At 43.4% G+C, this 12,889-nt stretch overlaps 1 protein-coding gene and 1 pseudogene across 1 annotated transcript; both read right to left on the reverse strand.

Moving 5' to 3' along the window:
* Positions 1 to 739: 739 nt before the first annotated feature.
* Positions 740 to 3,809, reverse strand: LOC138060502 (apolipoprotein L3-like). The gene is made up of 2 exons (XM_068906302.1): positions 3,512 to 3,809; positions 740 to 2,736 (listed from the first exon to the last, which is right to left on the reverse strand). Exons 1-2 carry the CDS (start codon positions 3,522 to 3,524, stop codon positions 1,715 to 1,717), a joined length of 1,035 nt encoding a protein of 344 aa, XP_068762403.1. The 5' UTR covers positions 3,525 to 3,809; the 3' UTR covers positions 740 to 1,714.
* Positions 3,810 to 6,141: 2,332 nt separating this feature from the next.
* The window catches only part of LOC138013863 (26S proteasome non-ATPase regulatory subunit 7-like), an 11,990-nt pseudogene continuing 5,242 nt past the window's right edge, over positions 6,142 to 12,889 (reverse strand).

Here is a 12,889-nt window from a genome sequence, read left to right on the forward strand (position 1 = left end):
TGCGTGTAAAGCCGCCGAGTTTGCCCACGCAACGCGCGAGTAAAATTCGCGAAAGAACTGGGTACCATGTCTAAAAATAGATTAAGATGGATTACCTTAGTTAGAGAGCCTAGATGGGGAATTCACTCTCTTACCTTGATGATCTCTTGAATAAAACTATGATAGGAATAAGAATCATTGCAATTTAAAATATTTTTCCTTCAGATCCTTTCCTTTCATTTTAATTTTTTCTTTCAACTGACCCGCCTAGATTTGCAATTGCTATTTTGCGGGTCAGTCTATAGTAAGATCTGTTTGTCTCAGTTCGTTGGAGAGAATACTAACACGAAGGATCGACGCCGTGACAAGGAAAGGAGGTGTAAAGATCAGGGGGCTGTTTCTCGAAAGTCTCGAAAACTTTTCGGGCCCGAAAAGCCATTTGTGAAACTGCCAACCGCTCGTTTTGGAAAGTCAATCTTTTAACATGTTTTAAAGGTAATAAAAAGAAAAATGGCTGTGAAGTTTGATGACTTAAATCCTGTCCGTTCTTGAGATACAAAGGAAATTGTGACACCCGAAAATGGCCTGTAAAGTTTCGGGACTTTCGAGAAACGGGCCCCAGAATCCCTCATGGCGTACAGGTTAGGGTTACGTGACTTGGTGACTTCTTTAGCTAAGCGCTCCGAACCTTTTTCTTTATACTTACTGGGTGACTTTCAATAGGAACAAATGCTCTTTATTAGATTTTAGTTCCTTCGGTTACAAGGAAAAATGATACAATGATATTTTAGGTCGCACGGAACCACCCACGCTTGCCTTGAACAAATTGAAGGGCAGCAAAGTCGTCGCACTTGATTGATCTTGATTCACCATGAACTTACGAAGTTCTTTATACCCCTGTCTTTCGATAGGCACATTAAAATGTTTCTTTGTGGATGGGTTGTCCATCTACTTTGCCCGATTCCGGCGTTAAATAAAACGAAACGAGTACTCTGACACTCGCCAAGCATTGCAACAATTAGCAAGTGTTACAAAATTTGACACTCGGGCAGCCTTTATTTCATTTTCCAACGAACCAACCTCTGATTGGCAGTGACCTGGACAGATGATTGCAACATATCATCTCTCAACTTTTGTCTCAGTACATGTCAACTACAAATGAGCCACAGAGGTCACAGAACACGAGAATGGCATATTACGTTACATAACAATGACAGAAGACCTATTTCGAACCATCTTAACAGACAAATTACTTGTATTCATGTAAGGGTTGTCTGATGGTCACGAAATTTTAAGGGCAGAAATCTCGATTCACGCACTACAACTTTTAAGGATCACGCATCACGGTATATATATTATTCACGAATCACGGCTGTATTTCTTCAGTTTTCCCGATACACGCTCTGTTGTCGGGTCAATTCACGGATCACGAGAAACCCCTTCCAGCCCCTCCGGAAAGGGCTTTATAATCTTGAAAAATAATTGCCTTTTTTCTTCGAGTTTAAATAGAATAAATTTCTCGTCTTTCCTAGCTACAGAAAATGCTAAATACTCCTATAGTCTAAGGTATAAGGAAACTGCACAACAAATGAGGTTCCCGACTAGTATTACAAACATATAATTGGTTGTTTCAAAAACGCTCTAGTAGCGCTATTCTGCCCTCACTTAGGATTTGCTTAGGGCACAACCCATATCAGTTTCTCGCCTTAGCTTGAGCTTTATTACTGCTTTCGTCTCAAACATCACCAACACCATTTTCTTTGTTTGTTTTGTCATTCATCTTGTTATACGCCTCATTAAATTTGTCATCGATGAAACTTTTTACCAAACCTTGAATTTCTTCCACATCTGGACATCTCAGATCACTCAATCTCTGTCTAATCTCCTCCACAGCCGAGGATGTGGATCCACGATGGAGTTCCAAAGATGATCTCACTAACAGAACAACATCAAAAGGGAGGATCACGAAGCTTATGGCAGAGCCAACGTAGTGCGCCACGCGCGTACCTGCCATAGCCGCGGTACGTGCCACGGCGCGTGCTGTTGCGATAGCTGACGTTGACAATGGGGCGGCGGCCGAGACCGCTCGGAAGAACTTAGCACTAATGTCCACTCTCTCTTTTGTTGATGAACCGATGACGTTAGAAAATATTCGCGCGCGCAAGAACTGGAACCCATTCCCTTCCAATTCCCTGAGTAGCAACGCGTCGTCAGGTAACGGGGTCTTCAAAGAGTTAAGCAACTCTGCTAACTGAGAGATAAAATCTTTCAGGGAGTCTAACTGCTGTTCAAGTTCAACGCAAGCTGTGTGATCCTCGTCAATTGCCAACTGAACATCTTTGAGACGTAACTTTTCCAAGATCTTCTCAACAACTTTGGAGCCTGACATAGCCAGTCCTCCTGTACCACCAATCCCAGCTCCCACAAGAGACACAATTATCCCAGCACCAAATGTGAAAGGTGCAGTGATGAGACCTGCCGCAGACAGAATACTTCCTACAGTGCACATGGATGTTCCTGTAACGGTTGCTATGTTCACATTCCTGTGATGTTCGTGTAGTTTTGTCGCCAGCTCTTCCAACCGCTTTATAGTACGCTGCCTGATCGGTATCCACTGAACGAAGGCGTAAATTAATTTCATTCTCAGTCTGTGTAACTCTTCAAACCCCTCTCTGGTTTGGTTGACAATAAGCGAATCCTTAGTTGCTGCTACATCGTCTCTATTATCATCTTTCGCCATTGTTGACGGAGCACTTCCTAAAAAAAAACAGTGAAAAATGCACATCAAACGTGTGCTTCAAGCGGATTTTCTAAAAATAGAGCAGACCATTTCTTCAACCTCGTTCCCAGGGTCTTCTCTGCCTCCTTTGTCGAGACAAGGTAAGCAGAGAAGTTGGACCAAGTTGAGAATAAATTTGAATATTTTATTGGCAAAACAAAGTGTCTGAATACAGATCATGTTAAAAATAAGTGCTGAGAAACTTCAAGTATTGTTACATTGAAAACCGAATGGTTAGTCCAACACAACCTCGTTCCCAGGGTCTCTCATCTTAACGCCTGGGGCGAGCGAGACCCTGGGAACGAGGTTGAGTCCAACACGGAAGTGAACTAAATTGAAAATAAAATGAAGTACACTTTCGATTCAGTCGGCCAGATTTTGCTCTACGTTTTTGTTGTGTGCGATCGCCATCAGTTCTACGATTTGGTTTGAAACTGTACTGAAGTCGCATACTGTTATTTGTCGTCTTTTATTTGGCCAATATCGCAGATCATTGAGCTGGCTTGGTCGTAAACATACCGTATTATATTGTTTTATTCGCATCTTATTCACAGGGGTTTGAAGTACATAATATGTGACAAACATTGCAGTTATAAATGCAACTGTAACTAACAATTTATATAACAACGTGAACCATCAATTCAACAACCGATGTCATCAAACATGGTGAAAATGTATAAGATTTCTTTTTTTTTTATTTTTAATTTCGCGCTTCTTTGTCGTTTTTACAACAACAAATATTTTCTTACTAACCTCTTTTTGCCATGTCGCAGTAACTTATTGATAAAGAAGACGACGAGATGTGTATTAATTTCAGTGTTCAAGCACGCGACCGCACTCTCCCGATGTACTCGTAATTTCCAAGAACAAGATCAATGATTCAGTCCTGTCAGTGTAACCACTCTGCAACACTGTTGAATGCGATGAAAAACCAGGCTATAGCAACAGCTGAAAATACACTCAGATATAAAGACGCTTCCACGGGTTCAGCTATCTCGGCGAGAGCGCACGGAATGTCTTTCATGAATTACGGGAAACAGCCACGACGTGAACGAAGAATCGACACTTTGTAGATCGGAAGAGAGAGAACTGGGCAGAGCATGTTAAAGAGGTAAGGGGAAGTGATCGCATTCGAGATCACCCGGGTAATGATATAAACTGTTGAAGGGTCAGAACAAACTGCTTCATGTACAAATATGACGTCAAGCGTGTACATGCATGTGGGGTATTTTCAAGAAAAGTACTTTTCCAATGCTCGGAAAGCACTCTGGTGCTCCGAACAGCATGTGACCTTCCAACTACTAGTTCGGATAGCCATCAAACTAAGCAGGCGCGTAGCGTGGTCATTTTTTCAAGTACGCACAAGTACATGTGATCCAGAAACCTAAGTAAACTAAGCGAAAAATACTGCGTTCTTTATTTCTTGTTCGAAATAGTTGTGTTAATACAAGGAAATAACAAAGCGTCTTGCCCTTATTTTGAGCAAACTTGGCGCAAACAAAACATTGTTTTGGTTGTGCTAGCGTGACTGGAATTGTCAACAACGTTCTCGGAACGTCGCTCCTTTGCAACTTCGCCTTTTTGTTGCACGCTGACCAAACAACACTGCATTGTTTAGTGTAAAAAAAAGTCAATGCAAAACTAAGTGAGAACATGGAATAGCTTTTGTTTTAGTTTTTAGAATTTAATCAAAGTGGTGTTTTCATAAGGAAATCTTGGTTGCGTACAAGTAAAATGCTAAAAATAGAAACAATTGCTTAAAATTTCAAAATTTTCTGGTCACTTCAAGTACGCACGTGCGTATTTGCGTACAGTGTGTTGCCCAGTTTCCGGCCGGTACCAGTTTCCGTCCAAAAAAAGGTAAACTCGGTTATTTTCGATGGGATTTTAACTCTTCGTCCACCGAAGCGATCCGTTGGAAAAAAACGAACATCTCCGCTATCAACTGATGGTTTAGCCGGGCTTTTTGGTTGAGAAACGAGCGAACAAGAAGGGATTTTGTTCAGGTGAGTAAAATCTTACCGGCTAATTTTGGCCTTTTCACTGCACAGCGAAGCTACCGTACGTAAATAAATAACTCGTTTAATAGGAAATAGTTCACGGAGCTTGATAATTTTTTGAAAGAATTTACATTGAAGATGGAAGTAATTAAGGGACCTGTCATCATAAGCTAAAACTTAGCTGTTTGCGAACGTCAGAAGTCTAAATCCTAGCTAAGATTTTCGCATACTACGCCAGTTTCCGGCCACTGATCTGCACTCACAGATAGATTGTTTAAAACTTATTTGCATTAATGAAATTTTATAACTTACTACTCGAGGAATTAATGAAATGTACATAGCTTAAGCAAGCATGGCGTAATGAGGTACATATTAACTCTGATGTGCTGTGTTAATTGTCCGCGCCTCTTCCCAGAGAATATCGCGCGGGCTTTGTCAAGGTTATACCCTACCCATAGTTAGCAGCTATCTATGCCCTACCATACACTCCTAAGTAACCATTTTGCTCTAATCCCATAAAGTACAGTCGCTAAGCCACATCGAGATAGCCTTCGAAGTCCGTTTAGTCGAGCGGATTGAATGAAATTTCTGCTTTCTATATTGATGGCCGGAAACTGGACTCGCTGGCCGGAAACTGGGCAACTTACTAGTTTTGCAAAAAATGACATAATTTCTTTAGTACTTGAGGCGGGCAGCCGATCTCCGTATATTTTAAAGGTAAGTAAATGAACTGTCTCTTGTAGAAAAATGAGAAAGTTTCCGTGCATAAACAAGAAGTTAGGGCGATTACAAACTAAAGTGGCCGGAAACTGGGCGACATACTGTATAGGACGCTACGCGCCTGCTAAGTTCGGGTTACAATCGCTGCAAAGACTAAAACTGTCCGAATGGAATATTCGTGCAGTCGCAGTTAAGGAAATTCCGGTGAATCAATCAAAGGTTGTATGGGTGTTTCCATCATTAATTGTCCCAACCCTCAACCTTCAACCCTCAAGGAACCCTCTATTTTGCCACCCAATAAGATTCTCGTCGACGTGAAATGATCTCCTTTTGCCACTTATCCCAAAAATATTTTCGTTTAGGCACAAAAAGGCAGGAAGGAAAGTCATGAAATTACGTGGTGATTCGTTACACAGTTGTTCGTGTTTTGACAAAGGATTTTCTCCCAACTTTGATTAGGGTCTTGCAACGGATGCAGTCGACCAAAAAATCTAGACAAAAACAACAACAACAACAAGGTTCTTCCTATGTTTATTTACTGATCATCAGGATTGAAGGACTGATCAACTCATATATTTTTTTAAGTTAATGTCAAATAGTATTTCTTGACGGTGAGTTTTCACATCTAAGAGAACTTTATGAAGAAAATTGACGTACAGAAAACAGAAAATCCGCTGATTTACAATAAAGGAAAAAATCGTCTTTGAAGTTCGACAAACTGCTAGATACAAAAATATCACCATTACGACTACTCAAATTATTCAAGCCTCGATGTTTCAGGATTTCTTAGCATCTTTATCTTTGTCCTGGACGTTCTTGTCTTTAGTGTCTTTGTCTTTTTCCTTTTCCTTGTCTTTTTCTTTGCTCTTTTCCTCCTCTTGGCTTGCTTCATCTCTTTCAGCCTCTCTGTTAGCTACCTTATTATTAATAAGGTTATGAAGCGCGATCACAGCTCGCACAAGAGATGCCAAATAAACAACTAACATCTGGTCATTGCTTTTAACACACAACGACTTGACAAATTCCTCCAGATACAAATTTGGTAACAAATTAAACACATCTTGTAGCTGGTAATTATTGTGTGGTTAACAGGAAGCTTGCCAGTGTTACACAAGAAATCCACACAATGTTGAATTATTCCACGTGTATTTCCACAGTTTTTAACTTAACTGTTTAGCTTCATAACTTTTTCAAAAGCACATGGTCCTCTCTCTGACGTCACATGACGTCGCATACAGTGTCCGGTCCTCTGGCGGATTTCTATATCTAACACTCCCCCCTAACTTAAAAAAGAATGTCATCCATGACATTTGACTTGCAATACAGAATAATTGTTTACAAGAGTGGTAGCTTTTGATTCAGAATATTCCTTACTTCTTAAATCCTGGAGTGGGGTGATCAGGCCCAGCTCCTTACAGACCACTTAATCTCTTAATTCATCTCTCCATACTGGCGTTCACGATTCTGTAGTACAACGACTATCTTAAGACAGTTTTCACAGCATTCACATAACGAATGTTTAAATACACTTAGGAAAATTCTCGTGTTTTTTTTTTTTTTGTGTTTTTTTTTTTAAAGTACAACAATGTAATAGGCAAAAAAAGAAAAACTGTTTATCTGCACTGGAATGACTGGTATGGCACTCTCCATTGTGGCAGCTGTGGTACTACTGGCTGGGGCATCATATGAGGCACTATCATGTTCGCATTCCAGGACATCATGGGTGGTACCGGTGGAACTATGTAGTTCAAGGCTGGTGGTAGCACACAGTACTGGTTCACTGGCAGTTCAGGTATGTAGGGTGTTGACGGTGTAGGTATCCCGCACTGCTGTATTTCTGCAAATGGACTGGCACGAACCTGCTGCACGTACGTTGGTTCCCCAGGAGTGTCATAAGTAAGGCGCTTTGGGCCCTGTCTCAGACGCTGAGGCCGGCCTAGGTTGCCAGTATACTCTTGTTCGACCATCTCTCCACCATCTGCTTGAGGGTCCTCCATCAACGGTGCTTCGTTAGAGGTACCAGCAATGTTAGCTTCTGTTCCCGTTTCACTTGACACCTCACCAGCAGGAACATAGGTGATATCTGGTTGTGGTTCGTCTTTCCTTGTAGACTCTACCTGTATCTGTGTTTGGTCATTTCTATCACGTCTCAGTGGGCGGTTACCGCATGAAATTTCTGGAAGATCGTCTTCGCTGTCACTTCCGTCCCCTTCGTGTACCAGTGGTTGGGTGTCATCACAAAAGTAAGGTGCCGGTGTTCTGCTCTTTTTTACAGGAGGGAGGTCCTCCCACGGTTTCCCTGGCAACCAGTCACAAGGGAGCAAGAGGTTTCGATGTAGAGTACGGCTAGGTCCCTGACTTGATTCTGGCCTTACGTCGTATACTGGGCTCCCCTCCCCCTTTCTTGCAACGACCAGATGAATTTGGTCTTCCCAGAACGCACGGAGCTTTCCTGGTCCACCACGAGGAGTGAGGTTGCGTACCAGGACACGATCTCCTACTTGCAGCGCTGATGATCTTACTCGTTTGTCATAATTCTTTTTCCCTCTCATGGCACTTTTCATGGCAGATTTTGACGCGAGTGAGTAAGCTTCTTGCATGGCAGACTTCCACTTGGTAACATACTCAGCATGTGATTTGGCTCCCGTTTCCTCCTCGAGATCAAACATTACATCAATTGGCAGGCGAGGATTACGACCAAATAAAAGAAAAAATGGAGCATAACCTGTTGACTCATGGACAGTGCAGTTGTATGCGTGAACTAGTTTATTTACATGGTCTTTCCAGCTGGATTTGTGAGTTTCAGGTAGGGTTCGCAACATACTGAGTAACGTACGGTTCATTCTCTCAACCAAACCATTGCCCTGTGGATGGTATGGAGTAGTCCTCGAGTGCATTACTCCAGAGAGTTCCTCAAGCCTCTTGAACAAACGGTTTTCAAACTCGCCTCCCATGTCATGATGGATTTTCTCAGGAAACCCAAAGCGAGGGATGAAATCATTGAAGATCTTGTCTGCAGCGGTAATAGCGGTCTTATTCCTCGTTGGGTACGCTTGCGCATACTTGGTAAAGTGATCTACCACCACCAGGATATACTCATAGCCTCCGGAGCTCCGCTCTAGGTGCATAAAATCGATGGAAACCATTTGAAGAGGAGCCGTTGTTGTAATTGGCTGTAATGGTTCTCTTGTTGGTAGATTTGGACGTCTCTGTTTTAGACATCGGCATACGTGATGGATAAAGTTCTCTACATCTCTCCTCATGTGTGGCCAATAAAATCTCTCTCGAGCCAGAGCTAACACTCTCTCAACACCAAGGTGGCCCATTTCTTCATGGAGTTCACGGTAAACGGTGCGACGAAATTTCAATGGGAGAACAACCTGCTGGTTACGATAAAGTAACCCACTCTTCCTGTGTACATGAAACTTGTGCCACTCGTTCAGGAACTTACGAACCAAAGGTGATTCTTGGTACTTTTCCTTCACTGTCGGTTTGTGGTTTGCTTTGAGTAATTCAAGGACGCGTCCAATGTGAGGGTCTTCTTTCTGTGCTTTCACTAAATCCACCACTCTTACTTGATTGCAAGATGCTAATGACGGGGCGTCGACAAGATGGAGTTCCTCTTCTTCATCAGTCAGAGCTGTCAGCCATATTGAGTCCCCATTTGACAATGTCTGGACTGCAGAGATTGATGCATGCAAGCTTTCCGGAGTTAACTTCTCAGTACAACTGTCCATGTAGGTGTGGAAGTCACGGGGCAATCGGGAAAGGCTATCAGCATCAGCATTCAACCTGCCTGGTCGATACCGTATTTCAAAGTTAAAGTCTGCAAGCTCTCCAACCCACCGCAATCCTGTAGCATTTAACTTAGCAGATGTTAACACATAAGTCAAGGGATTGTTGTCGGTGTATACTACAAAGTCAGGAGCGTAATAGAGGTAGTCCCTGAACTGTTCTGTCACTGCCCATTTCAATGCTAAGAATTCCAATTTGCCAGAGTGCATGTGGTAGTTGCGTTCAGCCGGGGTCAGAGTCCTAGAGGCATATGCAATTACTCGGGTAGAACCGTTCTGCTTCTGATACAAGACCGCTCCCAAGCCATCCTGTGATGCATCGGTGTGTACAATGAATGGCGCATTATAATCTGGGTATGCCAGTAGAGGAGGTGAAGTTATTTTACCTATTAGGGTAGCCAACGCAGACTGGTGCCTGGGTTCCCACTTCACTGGTGACGAAGATGGTAACTGTCCACTACGCAACCCTGGGCTCTGTCTGGTTGAGGTAGCATTCTTTTTCCCCAGCAGGTCATGATTGAGGAGATCGTAAACGGGTTTTGCTATTTGTGCAAAGTTTTTGATATGACGGCGGTACACCCCAAGTAGACCCATGAGTCTTCTTACTTCTCCAACGGTCCGCGGTTTTAAATTCTTCATTGCAATCACTGCATTTGTAGCTTTGGGATCTATCCGGTACCCGTCTTGAGAGATAATTCTTCCAAGGAAAGACACTTCCCGTTTGAACAATGCACACTTTCCAGGCTTAAGCTTCACACCATAACTCCTCAACCGACGAAGAACTTTACGGAGATGTTCAATATGTTCCGAAAATGTTTCTGAGAATACAATTACATCATCTAAGTAGGGGATACACATCTCGTCACGCAGCTCGCCAAGACAGTTCTCCATAAATCTTTGAAAGTTTGCGGGCGCATTCATGAGTCCGAATGGTATCCGCACCCATTCGTATAACCCCCAAGGTGTAATAAACGCAGTTAACGGTTGACTTTTCTCGCCGATGAACCCCTGATGATAGGCTTTTCCCTGATCCAAAACACTAAACCATGACTTGCCTCCTAGACTGTCTAACGCTTCCTGGATCCGAGGAATAGGATGCCGGTCTGGCACTGTTTTCTTATTTAATTCTCTGTAGTCTATACATAACCTCATTCCGCCATCTTTCTTGCGAACACAGACGACACTACTTGAGAATGGCGATTTGGACTTCCGGATGAAACCTCGGTTCAGCAAGTCTTCAACGTAACCTTTAACTTCTGGGTAGAGTGGACGGGGTATGGAAATGTAATTCTTCTGCACTGGCTGGTCACTAGTCAGTCTAATATCCATCTCCAATTCAGGAATGCAGCCGACATCATCATCGTTCGTTGCAAATGCATCCGCTTCTTCAACCAACAACTGTCTTGCCTGCTCCTTTTGTTTTACCGTCAGTCCACTCAAATCCACTTCAGGTAACCATGGCAAGTCACTCTCAATCCGCTCAGCCGGTGTATCTTTTTCACAAGGCGGTCCCTTGCATGGGGTCGGTGTCTCGGGGTCCTTAAACCTGACCTCAATAGGAGTAACTGACCGGACCAGCTGGAGGCGCCCCAGGACAACTCTTCCAGGCAGGGTGATATCGTGGTTTGTGTTGTTGGTCACTGCGACTGATAAGATGGTTGCATCACCCTCCTTCACAGTGGTAAGGGATTCGTGGACTGCCAATCCTGCAGGCCAGGTTGTCAACTCATCTGGCTCAAAAATGACAGGGGTCTTACGGTAGATTGGTCCAGTATTAGCACGACAAGGTAAGTGAACCGTCTCCCCTGCAGGGACAGTGTGTGGCTTCTTTGTAGATTTAACTAGACAAAGTTCATCAGAATTGGTAGTACGTATTAGGCTTATCAACGCTTGTATGTCACCACTTTTACTCGTTTTAAAGCTTCTTAACATCCTTCCCAGTAATGCATCATCTTCTTTGCCTTCAGTATTCTTGACCATTAATTCTATAACATTAAAACCAATGATGGGCTGCTCAATGTTCTCCATTGTCACCAAGAACGGAACCCTAGTTTCTGTCTCATTTTCATTTGTTAACCTTACACCAATCTCTACCCATCCACAGTAAGGGATATTCGTCCCATTTGCTGCTTGCAAACTTATGGACCCATCTGTACCAAGTAAGTGTTCAATATCCCTTATTTTGACTGTTGGTAGTTGGCTCTTCAGGAAATCTACTGAAACAATTGACACTTGGGCTCCTGTGTCCCATAAAACTGTTGTAGCCATGTCATCCAGGTAGCAATCTACCAAACACTTTCTTCCCACCAGCTTAACTATACGTTCCTGTTGCCTGGGAGAGATGTGACTAGCATACACACCTCTGTCTTGGGCATCTCCTAACCCCTTTTCTTTAAACGATTCTCTCTCTGAGAGTTCCTTGATTGCTTTGCATAACACTTTATGTTTTGGCCAATGAGCCTTCTGGCAACGCACCGAACAATACCAAACAGACTGGCACCTTGAACACTGTAGTAACTGTGTGTGGCAATCGGGCTTCAGGCAACAACTACACTGGTGGGACTTCTCTTTCTCTGGCGAGGCTACTCCCTGTCCCGCGGGGGTAGCCTGGCTGCGTTTCCCGGATAACTTCTGAGCCTGGTCTGACAGTAGCGTGAAATATGGTTCAAGCCACCACAGAGGTAGCAATGTGGACATCGGTCGCCTTCCCCCTTCCTTCTACACTCTTGGCAACCTGGTCGTCTTGTTCCAGCTTTCACTCCACCCCCACCATGATGACTAGGTATCATAGTGTCTCCTTTCTGGTTACCTGCTACTTCCCGGAGGGTCTTAACTTCCGATTTCACTGTGGCCAGCTCTGCTTGTACAGCCTTCAGTGTAGCTAGGACTTGTGAGTCCTTCTGCAATTCTTTCCTTGTGTTTGGTTCTACTGCACTTTCAACGGTGAACACCTTTGCAGACTTTCCCCTGTTAGTAAGACTGAACTTATTACTTCGCTCGGCTTCTGCCGATATGGCTAGGCTCATTGCTCCAATGAGGTCTTCGTCTGCGACTTTTGGGTTTTGAATGAGAGGTCGTATTTTTGTACGGATGGTTTCATCAGCGAGACCAGTTTCCAAGGCATGCAGGAACAAACTTTGCACCGAGGAAGCATCATACTTAACCCCACTATCAGACTCTTTTGAAGCACTAATTATCTTCTGTCTAATCGTGAGTGCTCTCATCAAAAATGACTGCGGGTCTTCATTGGGCAGCTGGGCAATGTTTGTTAGAAGCTGGTAAAGTTCTGTGGCATTTTTCTCATGAAAATGGAAGCGAAGAATCTTACGCAGCCTGGGCAGGGTTAGGTCAGTCATGTTTTCTAGATAGCTTCTTAGTTGCAGGCCTGGCTGTATAGCACGGACTACGGCACTAACTACTTCCTTATCCGAGTATCCCTTGGCAAGCCCTGATTCTATTTGGGATATTAGAGCTTGATAACCCAGCTTATCCTTCTGGCCAGGGTCGCCCACCACTCCTTGTACTTTAAAATCTCTGCGGAATATGCTTTGCTCAACCCCTTTAACCGGAAACTTAATCGTGCCTTCGTCCTTCACTGAGTCAGTAAGCTCTTCTTT

Source organism: Montipora capricornis, chromosome 8, assembly GCF_036669925.1.
Source record: "Montipora capricornis isolate CH-2021 chromosome 8, ASM3666992v2, whole genome shotgun sequence".
Lineage (NCBI taxonomy): Eukaryota > Metazoa > Cnidaria > Anthozoa > Scleractinia > Acroporidae > Montipora > Montipora capricornis.